Source organism: Anser brachyrhynchus, assembly GCF_964034855.1.
Source record: "Anser brachyrhynchus genome assembly, chromosome: 20".
NCBI classification, from domain to species: domain Eukaryota; kingdom Metazoa; phylum Chordata; class Aves; order Anseriformes; family Anatidae; genus Anser; species Anser brachyrhynchus.
Window position 1 is genome coordinate 10,020,012 of NC_137713.1, and position 16,135 is coordinate 10,036,146.

The following is a 16,135-nucleotide window of genomic DNA, read 5'->3' on the forward strand; positions in this document are numbered from 1 at the left end:
GTATACCATCTGTAGGGTGCATCAGATATGTAGGTTGGGATTTTTAAAGGCACCTTAAATTTCCAGCTATCACTAACAGTTAGCAGGATTTGGCGCCCCACGAAACAGGGCTGCCAGTCATGATCTATTGTTTCTAAACAAACAAACTCGCTTTTGCAGAGATGACTGAAGCATCCATCTCTCCAGACTGAGGCGTAAAGTCCGGAGGTCAGGAACAAGATGCAAGGGGGCAAAGGTAGAAGAGGAGAAGGATTGGCCAGAAATGAAATAAATGCTCAAGAGATGGGTGGCCAGGAAAATATGTCCGTTCCTCTCCAGAGGGAATATTTTAAAGACATGAGAGAGATGCTGCTGCATCACTTTACAGGCAGCAGCCACACCACGTCTTGCAGGACTGTGAGAAAATGCCTCCCTGCCTTATCTCACTCATTTGCTCGTGAGCAGGCCCCTGGGTCTGAGTGCAGGAGGAGGTGAAAAATGGCTGGAAATATACAGCACAAATCACAGAGGGAGGGATTTTACTGCCCTTTACAGCTAGAGAATACGCCAAACCTGCCAAGGATGATCAAAATCCTTTGGTTGCATCTCAGGGCACTCGTGTAAAGAGAAGCTCTTCCTTGACACTTACACAGATCAAGTATTTGCTGTCACAGAGATTATACAAGCCAGATAACCTCACCTCATCTGCTATCACCTTTCAGACGAAATCCTGATGTCTCAGTACCCTACCGAGCCTGGAAAGGAATATCCTCCTCCCAGATCTCCGCGGTCTTCCTGGCACTGCCGGTAAGCATGCTGTGCAGGGCTCTTTCTCAGTCCCCACCGTGCTGCACACTGCACAGGCAGATTTAAGCTACTTCCCAAGTCCAGTGCATGAAGTGTTAAAGGGAGAGAAATTGCAGACTTCTTCCCCTTCTGCTTTCAGGAGCTTTCCATCAATTTTCCTTCTCCCTTTTTCTTTTCTCTGCACTGCGCTTCAGATGGAAGCATCTGGATCGAAGAGAATTATCTCTTAACAACAACTTGGGTTGTAGTACATTTCAAAGACTCAGGTTTTATTAGTCACAGAAGACCTTGTAAAAGTTTGCTTGGGATCATTTTTAACAGCAACCAATAATCCTGCCCCAATCTGCCAATGAAAACTAACGCAGCCCTCCCCCCAGCTCCCGCACAGATGTGTCTTGCAGAAATACAGCTATTTTGGAGAAGCAGAAGCGACATTTTAGCCAAGCTGGAGGTTTTATCCACAGTAGCTTACCCTAATACGGACCTAATTTTCTTCTGGGAGCTACCTGAACACTAAGCATGCTTGATGCTCAGTTGGCATAATACTGTTTGGAATGGTCCATAATTGCACGAGACTTCCCATTTTGTACCTTTTTGTCCTTGGTCTACACCCAGCCAGAGGAGACCTGGTTGTGCTGTAAGCCCAGACACTGCTCTTGCACTTTCCAGGTCAGATGATTGCTTTCATAAAGGTGTATCAATACAATCTGTTAAAAAGCAAGCCTGGAAAATCCTCTCACCCCTTCCATCTGCAGCAACTGAAAAAACAGGGAGATTACGAAGCAGCATTCCCTGCACTGCTAACTGCTTTGGTATCCAGTGTCATGTTCAGTCTGCTAAACCAAAAGTCACCTCCAGCAGTTTGTTACTCATAAGGAAAGATAATATATGAGGAAAAAGAGGCAGAGGATGACAAATGGGTTCTGGGGATGTGGTATGCCATAATTCTTACAAAACTACAATGAAAGCTGAGCACATTCAACAGCTTTAAAAATCAAGACACTCCTCTAAGTGCCTAGGTGCAGATTTAGGAGCTTCAGCTGCTCGGGTAGGAAGATTTGGGCCAAATAGCCCAATTCTGCTCTCTACAGAGTGACTTCAATAGAACAATTTCTTGTTTTCATCAGTAGAATTACACTGATGTGAGTAAACTATAGCACATCTCTTGATCCATTTCTGACAAATAAAGATATTGCAGTTGCCCTTTTCTAGTGCCAACGAAAAGTAGTGGAAAGGTATGAGCTACAGGAATGTAAACCTGAGCTGTCATTAAAAATCGATTTTCATGACAAATTTAATTCACGTTTCACAGAGAGCTGTGTAATATCAATAAAAATGTTTTAATAATTGCTGTGCTGGCACTCAGTACAGTGTAAGACATAAAGAGATATAAATTTTTTATAATTTAGAAGATGTGGAACAAAACACTTCTTTAGAAGAAACCCTTTCTCAGGGAGAGAAATTAATGCTGGAGGAGGATGTAATTTATTAGGAATTCCACTTCAGCCCTCTTTACAAAGACTGCTCTGAAATTAAAACTTTGAGAGATCGGGTTTCTAATTTATTCGTAGAGTTAAAGGCCAGAGAGGACCAGGATCAGGTAGTCTGACCTCCTGGATAACCCAGGCTATTACATTTCACATAGCTCTTCCACATCATAGCCTGTGTTGGGCTAAAACATAGTTTTACTTAAACATTAATTTAAAATGCTGGAAAAACACTTTCTTGTGTTTCTTTCACATGCTTTGGTTAAGGTGGGAGAGAAGAAAAAAAAATCTGAATCGATTAGACCGCTGTGACACACTGGCAGAATTGCTATAGCATGCAATAGCACAATCTGAACTTGGCACCATGGAAATATAAACAGTTGGTCTTTTCTGGTAATAAAAGCTGACTGATTCTCAGAGAAGATATGTATGCTACCTATTTAGGAATGTGTTTTTGTGAATAATTTTCAAAGGGACCAAAGGGCAGGTATACACTTCCAAATCTCTTAGTCATGTTTGAAAATCCCATTTTCAAACTGAAGTAAGAACAAGCTGAGAGCTAAATGCTGAATTTCCTGAAGTCAGTAGCAGTTTTCTCATTTACATGTAATTGAGGTCTGAATTTCACCCTAGAAGATCAGTTAACTTTTTACGATGCCAAGTGAAGAACTCTAATAATACTTGCAATTTGTACTTTGCTTCCGCACAGAATATAATTCATTACCTTTTACTCCTCTTTTTTTTTTTTTTTTTGTAAATCTTTTTGTTGGTGTCCCTTGTTTTTGTTCCTTTACCAACATGAATATTTGTGATTGTTTCAAACTGAATGCCACCTCCCAATTTCCTTAATGTACTACTTATCTGATATTTTAGATTAGATATTCAACAAGATAAGACTGCAGCATCAAAACTTCCAGGATCCTCTACCCACAAAGACACAAGCTCTGATATTGCCATTCACTGCCATGCTTTCCAGCTTCACGGTCAATACAGCATTTGTTCTACCCACATAATTTTGAATCATATTTTCAAATGAGGCTTCCTGAAACCCAGTGACATCTGCTTTGCTCCCTGTACTTGCAAATGCAGCCGTTCACGAATGTTCATGCTGCAGGATAAGGAATCTTAAGCAATTAGAAGCATAGGTTTAGTCAGCTTCCACTGGAGTGTTTATTAACAAATCCTGGGGAACTAGTGGGATCCAATTTTGTAATAGTTTCAGACAAAAACAAACAACCAAAAACTCCTGAGTTCATCTGGCCATACACGATAAACATACACAGCTTTATTGCTCATGACTCCCATACTCTCCAGGGACCAAGTTTTCACCTGCTGTAAATTAGTGCAGATCCATTCGAGTCAATAGATCAAGACTGTAATTCTGATATTATTGCTGCTCTGATTTTTCTCTCTGATAGAATTACTGTTGTTTTTTTAATTTCATAATTTTATTTTAACCTGTTAGGGAAATAAGATGCAGATTAAATTGGTTTTCCTTTTTTTTTTTTTTTTCTAGGAAAACTCGTATTTCTGCTGATGCCATCCATCTCTTTTTTTCTTCAATTCTCAGATTTCTTGAACTCTGAGGTTTTTTTTTTAAGAAATAACCAATGACATAATGATTTCCACTAGCTACAAAATCCAAACTTCATCTCCTCTGGGCCAGCTAATCTATCTAGCGATGTTTTCCTGTACCCCATGATCTCCTAATATTGATAAGGATGGTTATACCTTTGTTCTTATTCCCTAGTGATAAAATGCAAGAGGCTTAGAAAAGTTATTCAGATATTGCCTGTCTTGACCACTACTGTCAGGAGGATGCAGATGCTGGCAGTCTGGATCAGACTAGTGGTCCATCTACTTCAGCCTCCTGTCTCTTGACTTTTTTTTTTTTTGTAAATTTTGTTGTGTTCTCAGGCATTAAAATGTACATTTCCCTCAACCACTTTATAATCAATATTATTGTCACTCTGAAGGTTCTCATTATTCTTGACCTTGGAGCTGCCTTGTGACTGTGAGTTCCACCGATTGGGTTTGTTTGTTAATTTGCGAAAGGAATGATTGTTCTCTGTGTATTTTCTCTTGATGCTGTTCTGGAAATGTGTCTTCTGCTAGGTTTCAACTAACTGCTTTTAGTACTTCCTTTATCATTATTCTTGTACTATTTATTTATTTTTTAAAGGTCATGGGTTTCTGTTTTTCCTTGTTGGTTAACTTTGGATGCTCCTTCTTCTCCTTAATTGTTTCTGTTTCAAAATTACCTTCTAGGAAAACACCTTTTAAAACACCCAGTCCATATCTTAGCTATGAAGCTAAACAATCTGCTCTTATAAGCAATACATTTGTATAAGCAATACAATTTGGAGTAAAATTGTTTTAGTTTTATGGAACTGTTTTAAATTCCTCTGCCATCCACACAATCACCCTGGTTTTTACTTTGTATTGGAATTTTGGTTCTCATTATTTCTTATTCTCATAAATGCAATGTTAGACCAGGGTTTAAACAATAACAAAAAGGCCCTTTTTCCATTTCTCGTTTGTTTGTTTGTTTGTTTGTTTTGCATTCCCAGATCAAACTCCTAAAATAATAATCACTGTCTACATGGCAGACATTCTGCTATTTTAAACTACCCATCTCCTAAAAAGATGCTATCCCCAGAAAGACACATTTGCCTCTGCTGTTTTAAATTCCTAAAACTTAATGCCAAAAAACAGTGTAAATTACTCTTGCTAGAAGCAAGGTTCTTGCCATTTCCTCAAGCAATGAATTACCTCCCGATTTTCATGTTATTTCAAAATATCCTTTTCAGATAGGCATGCCAGGGGCTATTTCTAAGAAAACCCCTTTTAGTGTTATTACTGTGCAGATTTTGTTTTGCTCCAGTGCATAATGGTGATACAGAAATTGCAGTTGTTGTTTTTGGTCTGTATTAACCTTTCTCTCTTCATTATTTAGGAACAGAAAGATCATAAAGCTTTTGGTGTCTGCCTCAAATCACAAAATTATAGATCTGTTAGCACACATTCAGCAAGTCCCCTTTCTGTGGGTGTTAACCGAATAACTACGAACACCCAGTTGTGAGTACACTAGTCATTAACCTCAAAAACAGTGAGCTCAGCATGGTACCAGAGCACACCAGTGCCTGACACAAAAAGCTATTTTCTAGTGCCAGATGCCAGGCAAGATGTCTTTCTAGAAAAAAGGCCAACAGGTGGCCTAAGAACAAATGTGCATGGAGGTCTGCTGTACCCTTCCCGGTAAGATCACTTGAAATGCTCAGCTGGAGGCAAGAACACACTGGAGAGAGAACTTCCTGAGCATCTGTCTGAGGTTTTGTGGAACAGCAAGGCCTACTTGCCCTCCCTCCCAAATCAATTAAGGTTGATGGAAATGTTCCTGCTGGTGCTAGATCACACCCAGAAAAGGGATAATTTGCCTGTACTGTACCCAGGAAGGTGACCAGTGATTTGTAATGCTTGATACTTCCCGGAAGAAAAATGTTTGGAAGCAGAGAATGAATTAGATGGATGGCTTTTCATTTTTTTATTTTTGTTTTCCAGTAGACATGCAAATCTAGGGATTTGTTTCTATAAAAAATGTAAAATAAATCACACACCATTTCTGTTTTCCACACACGTGCATTCAGGAACAAAACAGACTGAGCAGACTTTCAGCCATGCAATGAATGTCAGCAGAAACACATCCGACTACAGGTCTCTTAAGTCACTTTAATGGTGATGGATGTGTAGGAAACTGTAATCAATTACATTGCCCTGGAAATTACATAGTTATTTTCCAAAAAACCCAACAGGTAACAGTTGTTTGATACAGTAGAGCTTAATATTTCTCAGAAGACAGAGACTTTGTAATATTTGAGCTTGCCTGTACACACAAATTGCATCACTTTAACAATACCTGTACAACCTCTTCCGTATAGTCAGATTATATAGACCTGGCAGGCAGCTATAAGTGAGACAGAAGAAACTGAAGCAAGGTAGCAAAACGTAGCGTTGAACAGAAAGAAATCTGAACAGGGAGATCTAGGGTCAGATCTAGGAGGTGATGTTCTCCAGCTTGATATTTGAGAATGTTTAAAAACTAGCCATGTGCCTCTGCAAGGAGCAGCGTGGCCTTCTGCAAGGTACGCACTCTTACACTATCAGGTTACCGACGGCTTTGTACTTCCTTTTCTTTTGGTTCACACCCATACGTAGCGGCTCAAAAGTCACTGCATACCACACGGGAGATGTTGTGTGGAGAGAGGTGGCAAAATGTCATTTGCCTTCTGGAAAAAAAAAAAAAAAGTATATCCAATTCCCACTATTTCATGTGAGCGGTTAATATTCTTATTAAAATATATTAAGAATATTGCTTGATCAGAGTGGCCTAAGTGTTAGGGTACGAAGTAAACAACACGTTATACAACCAAGCAGAGCATCATCCCTTGAGAGTCAGAGCAGCCCGGAGGGAGACTGCTGGAAAAACACACACTGAAGCTCTCAGCCCATGTGCCGCTTGTTGTGGCCCTCCTTGGTGTCTCAGCGGAGCAACGATTAGCAGCTACAGCAGGCAGCAAGAGGCAGACTGAGGAGCCCATGACAAGCTTCTTCTAGAGATACTGTTTGAACGATTTCCAGTTCTCTTTTTTTCCCCTATCCCCACAATACATTTCAAACTCTGCAATAGACTGCTCATCAGGTGGATGGAGGAAAACCAAAGGTGTGCTTCCAGAGCCCCTCTTCTCCGTCCTGAGCACACCAGTTGGGTTCTCCTCCTCACCTTGTTCTTGCTGTGCTTTGTTCCTCCATCTTCCTTCCCAGCAAATCTCCTCGTCCTCCCAGGTCCCTGTTGAGGCAGACCCAACGGCTTCACACACCCTCGCCTTCCATGCCTCTTCCCTCAACCCATTCCCCCATAGAGGAGACAAGAGGAAGACGAGGTGAGAAGGGTGACCACGAGCTCAGTTATCGGACACTTGGAGCTCAGTTGACGCTTGGCAAGGCTCTGGCCATGAGGTGAGGCAGGCAATGTGTGTAACACGTCCCCTCCACCCAACAGCGGTTGGAAATGAAGACGAGGCACAGAGAAGCCGTCTAAAGGGGAGGATGTCGGCTCACTCCACACGGGCAGGGCACCATGACAGAGGGGCGGCCATGTTGGGGCGCTGCCACCATGGGCGAGGGGCTCCCCTCGAGGGGCGGCAGCCACGTTGTGTCCCCGGGGGCGGTGCGGGAGGGCACCTGAGGGGGCTGCGAGCCTGCAGGGGGGAGGCAGACAGGGAGCGAGGACGCGGGACGGCGAGAACTGAGGAGAAACTTGACGGGAGGGGGGGGGCAGCGGGGCGGGAAACGCGCCGCCGCCGGGCGGGGGGGTGCGGGCGGGCCTTCCCCCGCCTCCCGCCTCCCCCCACCCGCGCAGTGCGCAGGCCCTGCGCGCATGCCCGCGACTTATTTCGCGCGGCCGGGGCGCCGCATTTCGCGCGGCGGGGAGCGGGCGGCGGCGGCTCCGGCTCCACGTGACCGGCGCGGAGCGGAGCGGGGCCGGGCCGGGACCGCCGGGGGCCGGCAGCGCCGGGGCCGCCCCGCATCGCCCCGGTGACCGCCCCGCAGCGCTCCGGGGCCGGGGCTCCCTCCGCCGCCCCCTCCCCCCCCCCCCTCGTCCGCCAACCAGCCCGGGGGGACCCGGCCCCCGCTGCACCCCCCCTCGGTCGGGGCGAGGCAGCAGAAAGCGCGCACCGGTGCCGCCGTCCCCGCTGGAGCGTATTCGAGCCTCATCAGCACCTTTTTTTTTAATTCTCCTTTTTTTTTTTCCCCCCTCTATTATTTATTCTTCCTCGCGTCTGGTTGCTTTTGGGGAGGGGGCAGCCTCCTCTCCGCTCGGATTTATTGTCACCAGCACCCCCCCCCCCCCCCCGCCCACTCCTCGCCACAATTAATCCGATGAATTTGCCGTGATTGATCCGTATTAATAGCCGGGGTGGGTGGGCGTGTTTTGGTGTGGGTTTTTTTTTCTTTTTGCCTTTTTTTTTTCTTTTATTGTTTGGTTCTGTTTTTTTTTTTTTTTTTTTTGGAGGGGCCGGGCTGGGATCCGATCTCCGCTCCGGAGTCCAGCCCTGGTCGGTGCCTGAGAAAATCGCATCTGGACGCCTCGTTATCATTATTGTTGGGTTTGATCCGCGCAGATAAAGGCGGAGGGGAGAGCAGTGCGTGGCGGCGGGGAGGGGAAGGCTGCACCCTTCCCCGCACACACACACACACACGCAGACAGAAAGGGAGCTCCAGACATCCAGATATATTTTTTTTTTTTTCCACCCACCCCCCTCGGAACTTCTTCTAGTTGGGGAGGAAAGGAAGAAAGAAAATAAATTTTGTGCAAGGAAATACTCTCAGCTCCCTCCTTCCAGCGGGTCTCTCTCCTTCTTTCTTTATTCCCCCCCTTCTTTTCTGCTGCTTTTTTTTTTTTTTTTCTCCTCCTCTCTTTCGGAGATCCTCGCCCTCCCAGCCCCTTGATCAAAGCATTCCGCTATTCTGATTTATTGCCCGCTTGGAGAGGCTTTTTTTTTTTTCTCCTTTCTCTCGCTTTTTTTTTTTTTTTTTTTTTTTTTTACAAAGGCGACCTGAGATCAGCCATTACTTTCCTTGGCTCGCTTATAGGAATCTCTTACATTTGGTGCTCGCTGCTGGTGGCGGTGGAACCGCGCTCGGATTCTTTCATCCCCCCCCCCACCCCCTGCCCGTCCTCCCCTCCCTCCCTTTCTCCTTCCCTCTCTCCCTCCCTCCCTCCCCCGTTATTCCGCCGGGGGAGCCGGATCCGCGGCGGCGGTGGGGCGGGGGGGGCCGAGAGCCAGCGGGAGAGCCGGCCAGAGCCATGGACGGCCCGGCGCGATGCAACGGGCTGCGGAAGAAGCGGCGATCGCGCTCCCAGCGCGACCGGGAGCGGCGAGCCAAGGGCGGCCGGCGGGGCGCTGCCTCCGGCGGGGCCGCCGGCTCCGGGGCCGCCGCGGCGCTCTCGTCCTCGGGCTCCGAGAAGGAAGACAATGGGCCCCCGGCGCCGTCCCGGCCGCGGCCCCCCCGCAGGAAGCGGCGGGAGTCCTCCTCGGCCGAAGAGGACATTATCGACGGCTTCGCGATGGCCAGCTTCGTCACTTTGGAGGCGCTGGAGGTAGGAGCGGCGGCGCTTTGTGTGCGCCTCATTGTGTGCGGGGGCGGCCGCGGGGGGGCCCCCGCCCGCTGCCGGCCGCCCCCGGCCCCTGCGCCCCCCCCCCCCCCTTTGGGGCCGGGGGCGCCCCCGCCGCCCCTTCGGACCGGCCCCGGCCCCGGCCCGGGGACACCTGCAGCGCGGCGCCGGGGGGGGGCTCCGCGGGGACCGGGGCCGGCAGCGGGACCCCCCCGCCCCGCTGTGTCCCCCCCCCGGCCGGTTGTGTCCCCCACACCCCGTTGTGTCCCCCCCCCCCCGTCTCTTTATGTCCCCCCCCCCAGCCGCTGCCCTCCCCCGGAGCAAACTTTTCTCGCCCGGTGTCCCGGGGCCGAGCCCCCCCCCGGTTTTTCTTCCATCCCCCCCCCCCCGTCACGGGTGGGCGGCGCGGCCTCCCCCGGGGGGGAGCGGCGTGTCTGTCTGTCTGTGTCTGCCTGTCCCCAAAATAAAGGGGGGCGGCGCCTCCTCTCCCGAGGGGGAGCCCCGGGCCCGGCCCCCCCCCCCCCGGCCGCTGTCACCCCCGAGGGGCTTGGGGGGGGGGATGATGCCGGGGGAGCCCCGGCCCCGCTCCTCTGGAGGGCTTTGTTGTTCCTAACTTCTGCTCGGGAGAAGTTTGCGTGGTGAAAGGCAGATTTATTTGGGTTTACATGCACTGGAATCACAACTGTAACAATTATGAACTGTCAAAATAAATGCGAAGATGAAGCTGATTGTTTAACAAAAAAATCTGTGTAGCTCTTAAGCTGTTTAAATATTTAGCCAGGAATACTTAGTGGCGTTTTCTGGTGCTGTGGTTTTTTTTCTTTGTTGTTTTTTGATTTCTTTTTTCCACCCTTTGGAGCTGAATTTTGTCCTTGGTTACACCTGCACCAGCCCAGACTCGTGTCTGGGAGAGATCTCCTCCCGGTGTAAGCCAAGGGAGGATCTGCTCCCCCCCGAGAGCCTCCGCGTGGCTGGCGAGAGGCTCGTGTGGGCGGCGGTGAACCGGTGCTGGGGATGGCCAGGTGCCCCTCTGCCACCCCTCTCACCTGGTGAGCCCGTCCAGGAGTGTCCTCCGTGAGCCGAGGAGAGGAGCGTGGACGTGTCTTTGTCGGCAAGAGTGGGATTCGCAGGCTGAGGTTTTGGACAAAATTCTCTTCTTCCTCAAACAAAGCCCCAGTTCCTGTCGTTAGGGGTTTTGTGGGAATATGGACTCGAGAATTTGGCCGTAGCCCTTCCTGGAGGGGAATTGAGGAGCAAGTTTTATGTTCAGAACTTGTAGGGTGTTTTGGAAAACATCTCTTTATTGTGTTTCACTCCTCATTTTTTTTTTAATTTATTTTCCACTTGAAATGAAAATTGCTATGCTTTTTTTCCTTGTTGCAAAGCCAAGAATGGCTACTACTTGCATCCTGTCGTAATCCTGTATCGCTAAAAAGGAGCGCGGAAACGTTACCCAGTTCTGCCAGCTAATATCACATTCAGATAAAACAATAGCTCGCACACTGAGACTTGACATACTTTTAATGTTCATGTGATAGGTGGCACATTTTGACCTAACGATTTCATGCTGCGTTGAGAAATAATGTCACAAAATCATTGTTAGGTGCTTTTCCCTGCAGCTCGGTGTGTATGTTGAGAAAGTTGTTTCTGAGGATCAGAGGGAGATGAAGGTGTCTCAGGCACAAGCCCAACGTAGCAGGAATTACCGTGTGTGTTGCTCGTAGCAGCCTCAAGTTTTCATTGTGATTTGAGCGCTGCCAAGGAGGTCGTGAGATGTCTCAGCCCAGGGGAGATGTTCAGGTTCTTGTCTCAACTCATACCAGAGCTGAGAAGCCCTGGGTGCCGTGGAGAGGTGCCCTGGTGTTTACACACCTCGTGTTTTGGATCTGCCTCGGGCTCACTGCAGCCATGGAGGTTTCTCCCCAGGTTCCAGAAGGTTTCTGTGCCCAGCATGACAAGATTGCCCTAGCGGGCTTTGTGCTTGAACTTCAGCCTGTTCTCAGGCTTAGCGCAGCCAAGAGTGTGAGACAGAGGGTGTGTTTTGTCTGCTTGTTGGTAAAAACAGTGAGGACCAATGTGTAGAACTTCACACCACGGGAAGATCTGAACCCGCGCTCCGGGACAGGCAGCGGATGGGTTGGCTGCCACGGGAGGGATGTGGAGGGACGAGGCTGAGCTCTCCGCTCGTGAGCCCACCTTTGTGGCAGTAGGTGTGTGAGTTGGGTGGGAGCTGCCTGTTGCCCCAGGATCTTTTTGTGGGTGCTGTGAATAAAGCTGTGAACAAGAGCAAGGATTTCCACATAGCTTTATTTTGCTTGACCTTTTCTAAATGCCTTGTGTTGGGGTGACTGAAAAGCCCAAATTGTGCAAAATGCCAGGTTGTGTGAGGCTTGCGGATCGTAAGGGGACACAGGTGATGCACGAGAAGATACACCTGAAGGCTGCTGTAATTCCAGCAGGAGTCCTCTGTGTCTGTTAACACCAATTACGGGCATGTTGATAAAAGTTCCCATCCCTTGAAGCACAATTATCTCTCTAACCAGCTCCCACTCTCAGAGCTGCTTTTCTGTCCAGGTATCAGTAGCCTCCTCTGCTTCTGCAGTGTAAATTGTTTGGTGTAGAAAGAGAGGCCGTCTGCTTCTAGTTATCTGTTGCAGGGTTTATGACAGCCTGTACCTTGATCTTCTTTATGTTTGCATGGGGAATAGCAGGGGAAGAGGGAAGTGGGCAGACAGCAGGTTTTCATTGACTTTTTTTTTTTGGTTGTTGTTGTCTTGGAGCAACAGTTGAGCAAATCTGGTGTTGCTGCAAATGTGGCCAGACTGCTCCTTGCCCGGTCTGATGAGGCTCTGCCGTAATGAGGTGCTCTGAAGGCCCGTGCCCCACAGGGAGCTCTGACCTTCAGCAGCCCCCAGGTGCCTCTGGTTAAGCACGGCGCTGTAGTCCTGCAGCTTGATCTCAGCACCGCGTCCTACCGCGGGTGGCCTTGCTGGGACTATGTGCAGCAGGCTCTGAGCATTGCTCCACAGCACTTACCCCTCAGCTCTCTGGCCTCCCAAAATCTTTCGGCATGGAAGGGGAGACGGGTGCAGACATCCAGCGTCTGTGCTCGGCATCTGGTCAAGCTGACCTCTTGCTGTAGCCTGCACCTCTGGCACGTTTGTTTCCAACAATAACTGCATGAGGTTCTCCAAATCCAGGTGGGCATTGTCGATGCCGGTTTGACAGGGAAAGGGCGTTTTTTTTCAGGAGGTGACGAATGGGTCCGTTGGGGTGACTTTCTGTGTGATGTGCTGGGGAGGTTTCCGTGGAGCTCTCAGGCAGGTGGGATTTCACAGATGTCTCCTTCCTCCCCCCAGCACGTCGGGCAGGAGGGCGATGTGGCAGGGCTGTTGGCGTGCGGTGGGGAAGGTGATTTGCCGTGATGAGAAATGAAATCTGACCTGAATGTTAAGATAGCTTAAAGCCTTGGAAGTACTCTGTGTTTCCTGAGTCAGCTCCGACCATCCCTATGGAGCAAGCAGTTGGTTTCGGGTTTTCTGAACCCTGGGTAAGGTAATGAGTTTTTTCTGTGGATGTTTGTTTAGCTTCAGCTCAGGCAGTTCATCTGACAAGCTTGAAATGGGACAGAGATATTTATTTATAAAGCACAGATAGAAATGGCATGGGGAGGGGTGAGCTTGCATTTAAATGGTGATTCTTGTTCCATAAAACCAGCACAGTTCCTCACCGCACGTTTGAACTAATTTCTGTTCTGCATGCAGACATCAGTCTGTTTTGAGACCGTGCTAAATTATCGTCAGGTAAAGCCCAATGTAATTAATTACAAATGAGAAATGCTGACAAATATTTGTCAAGGAGCTGCTTAATGAGTTTCAAATTCTGTGTCAGATGATTCCATCCACCTAGTGTAAATAATTTTTAAGCAATTGTTCCACTGAGTTTGTGTGATTTAGGCAGATGTTAGCTATGGCAGCTCTACCTATTGAGGACACACAATAATGCAAGACTAAATGGAGTAAAACTTAACAGCTGATAGCGGCTTTTAAATAGAAACAGTGCCGTTACACAAACAAAATGTGGAAATAATAGGAGGTTTTGAAGATGCTGTGGTCTAAACAGTGTGTCTGTGTGCTGTGTACACAGACGGTGTAACCCTGTGTGTGCATCTGAAGGCAGGAATTTGCTTTAATGACCATCGTGTGATGCCCATTGCTATGCATGGCCCACCGAAAACACTCATCAGTAGATGGGTTGTGTGACAGCAGAAGCTTGGGCTCGGACACCAGAACGACTGGCTGGCAGTGGGGTTTCTCCCCAAATCACTCTCTTCACACCAGCCTTTTAGGTGGCTTGATTAGCCTTTACTTAAATTCTCTGAGATTCCAACAGTTTGTTCTGCCTTGTCTCTATCCTTTCATATTTCAAAAGGAATTTGATCTTCGTGCCTTACTGCAGCAGCATCATAACATCCGGTGTTTGTTCAGTGCTGTCAGCAAATCTTGGTAGTCCTTCTTGTATTTATTGACTGCTTAGGTTCTTCGGTGTTTGTCCTAGTCTCTGTTTGCACACGCATGTCTTCAGATTTAGACCAGCAGAGAAAAGAAGGTAGTAACTAAATGAAGGTATCTGCGGATGACAAGTGGCATTAGGTTTTGTGTGACGCTGGGATATCGTATGAAGCGATGTGCTTATTATTTTCATTATGTGTTTAGAGGAAACAGTAAATTGACCTGAGATCAAATTTTGAGATAACCTTGACAGAGCAACTGAATCTCTTGATGAAAACCCTCTGCAACCAGAGATGAAAAAACAGCAACCAAAACTGAAACCGGGACTGCGAGCAGCAGGATGCGTGTTCCACAAAAGGAACCTCTCGGGTAATTTTTGAAACCTATGTTACTATAATTTGGACATGTGAATAAAAGCCTGTTACTTTTCTGTGAGGCTGGGCACCCCCAGCTCCCCCCGATTCATGTAGCTGTTGAAGAGCTGTTATCATCTCTTCCCGCACATAATGACCGAGGATTGTGATCCTTGCATAAATACTCTTTTAAACTCCTGAAGGTAACAATGTAATGAAGGTTGGGATTTTTGCCTTTCCCATGGGTGGTAGTAGGAGGCACAATGGCCTTGAGTTAAAGAAGGAAGAGTTTAAACTATAAGGACAAGTTCTTTAGATAGATGTGATTCAAGTAGTCTCCACTGGCCCCGCTCTTTAAGCTCAACATTAATGGGAATTATACCACATATCAATAGGACAAAAGACACCCTTATCCTTTTTTTATCTTGGCATCTTTTTTTTTTTTTCCTCTGCTATTTGGGTGAGAAAGTAAGCCCTTTCTCATTAAATATCTGGGGCCTCTGCTGGGATGAGGGAGTGTAAAGAAATAGATTTATAAAATAAGGGTAAAGGATCAGGAACTTGGAAGGAAAATGATCACTAGGGAAAGGCCAAAAAATCAGCAGAAAGACATCAAGGGGCTGAGTAATTGAAAGATTGAGTTACAACACTGAGATCAATAGAGAAATATCAGGGACTGGATGGGAACACAGAACTGGAGGGCGATGTTCCTGGGAGCTGCAGGTGGGGTCTGTTCTGCGCCTTGGTGGGAGCCCTGCCTGCACTGCTGGGGAACGCTCAGCCCCTGTCTAAAAGTTGTTAAACCTGGTGACTTTTCAGCTGAGAGAGAGGCAGGATTCCTCGCTCGATGAAATGCCCCCCTTTCTCCCCATCTGTTAGTTTTTCTGTTGTTTTTTTTTTTAAAAAATGTTTTTGGCAGTTTGAGTGGAAGACCCTTCCGTATTACACCGGGGGTCTGACCTGCAGCCTTGTAATTATCTGCAGCTAAATTAGAAGTTTAATCTTTGTTCTGAGCAACAATAAGTTGAGTCAGATAGGTTTTAAAAATAGCCCAAGCTCAAGTTTAGTGAAGTCTCAAATGCAATTAATAAAAGGGTAATGGAGTTAGGAGGTTGTGGGCTGAAACGTGGCGATGTTTAACTCTGAGTTTTCCTTTGCTCGAACTGCAAGGGAACTGTCTTCGAGCTGCCTTCTGCGAGGGAAACTGCTTGCACTGTTTCTCTGTGTTTGTGTGTATCATCCGTACGATTTATCAGTTCAGTATCTGTATTCTCGTTGGGGTTTGGCTTGGTGTGTGCCACAAATTACCAGCTGCATGCATTTCTTGTGTAGTTGGTTTGTTGTCGCTTTGACGTGGTGCCAAGCCATGGTGAAGACCACTTCAGAACATCACAGTCCTCTAAATTCCTTTGTTGTAAAATGGATATTATGAAAATCTACTTTGTAAGTAATGAGAAATGGCTAATGCAGGTAGGGATTTGTTTTGCTGTAACAGCAGAACGTGCAGTGGCAATTTGTCAGATCCCCAGCTCAGCTCTGCTGTACCGTTTGCCTTTAAATAGTGTGTTACCTTAATATCTTGAGATTTTTCTCCTTGTATCTTGGCAACACTGCTGCTGAAGTTCACACACTTGTGTGCTGGAGAGGGAAGGCTTTAACCAAAAGGGTAAATCTTTAGTCTGGTAAACGTTGTAAGGAGGAGTTTTGGTCCTGCCTTCCTGTCTGCAGGAGTGGCGGTGTGAAAGTCTGCAGAAGAAGCGGGTTATTCCCCGGCACCGCACGTATTTTTCCCTTTGTGACTTTTTGCCTGTCAGGTCTAAT

General features: G+C 47.3%; 2 protein-coding genes across 6 annotated transcripts in view; one reads left to right on the plus strand and one right to left on the minus strand.

Annotated features, from left to right (window-relative positions):
- Positions 1–701: 701 nt before the first annotated feature.
- LOC308180906 (uncharacterized protein) lies at positions 702–8,431 on the minus strand (the record flags this gene model as incomplete). The annotated part of the gene is made up of 3 exons (XM_080563331.1): positions 702–6,559; positions 7,054–8,090; positions 8,398–8,431. 2 exons carry the CDS (start codon positions 8,429–8,431, stop codon positions 7,174–7,176), a joined length of 951 nt encoding a protein of 316 aa, XP_080419457.1. The 3' UTR covers positions 702–6,559; positions 7,054–7,173.
- AUTS2 (activator of transcription and developmental regulator AUTS2) overlaps positions 8,083–16,135 on the plus strand; it is a 761,884-nt gene continuing 753,831 nt past the window's right edge. For all 5 annotated transcript variants that reach the window (XM_080562699.1, XM_080562702.1, XM_080562701.1 and 2 more), the window contains exon 1: positions 8,083–9,435. In XM_080562699.1, the coding sequence (XP_080418825.1) occupies positions 9,142–9,435 (294 nt within the window). In that variant the 5' untranslated portion in view covers positions 8,083–9,141. The remainder of the gene's footprint in view (positions 9,436–16,135) is intronic.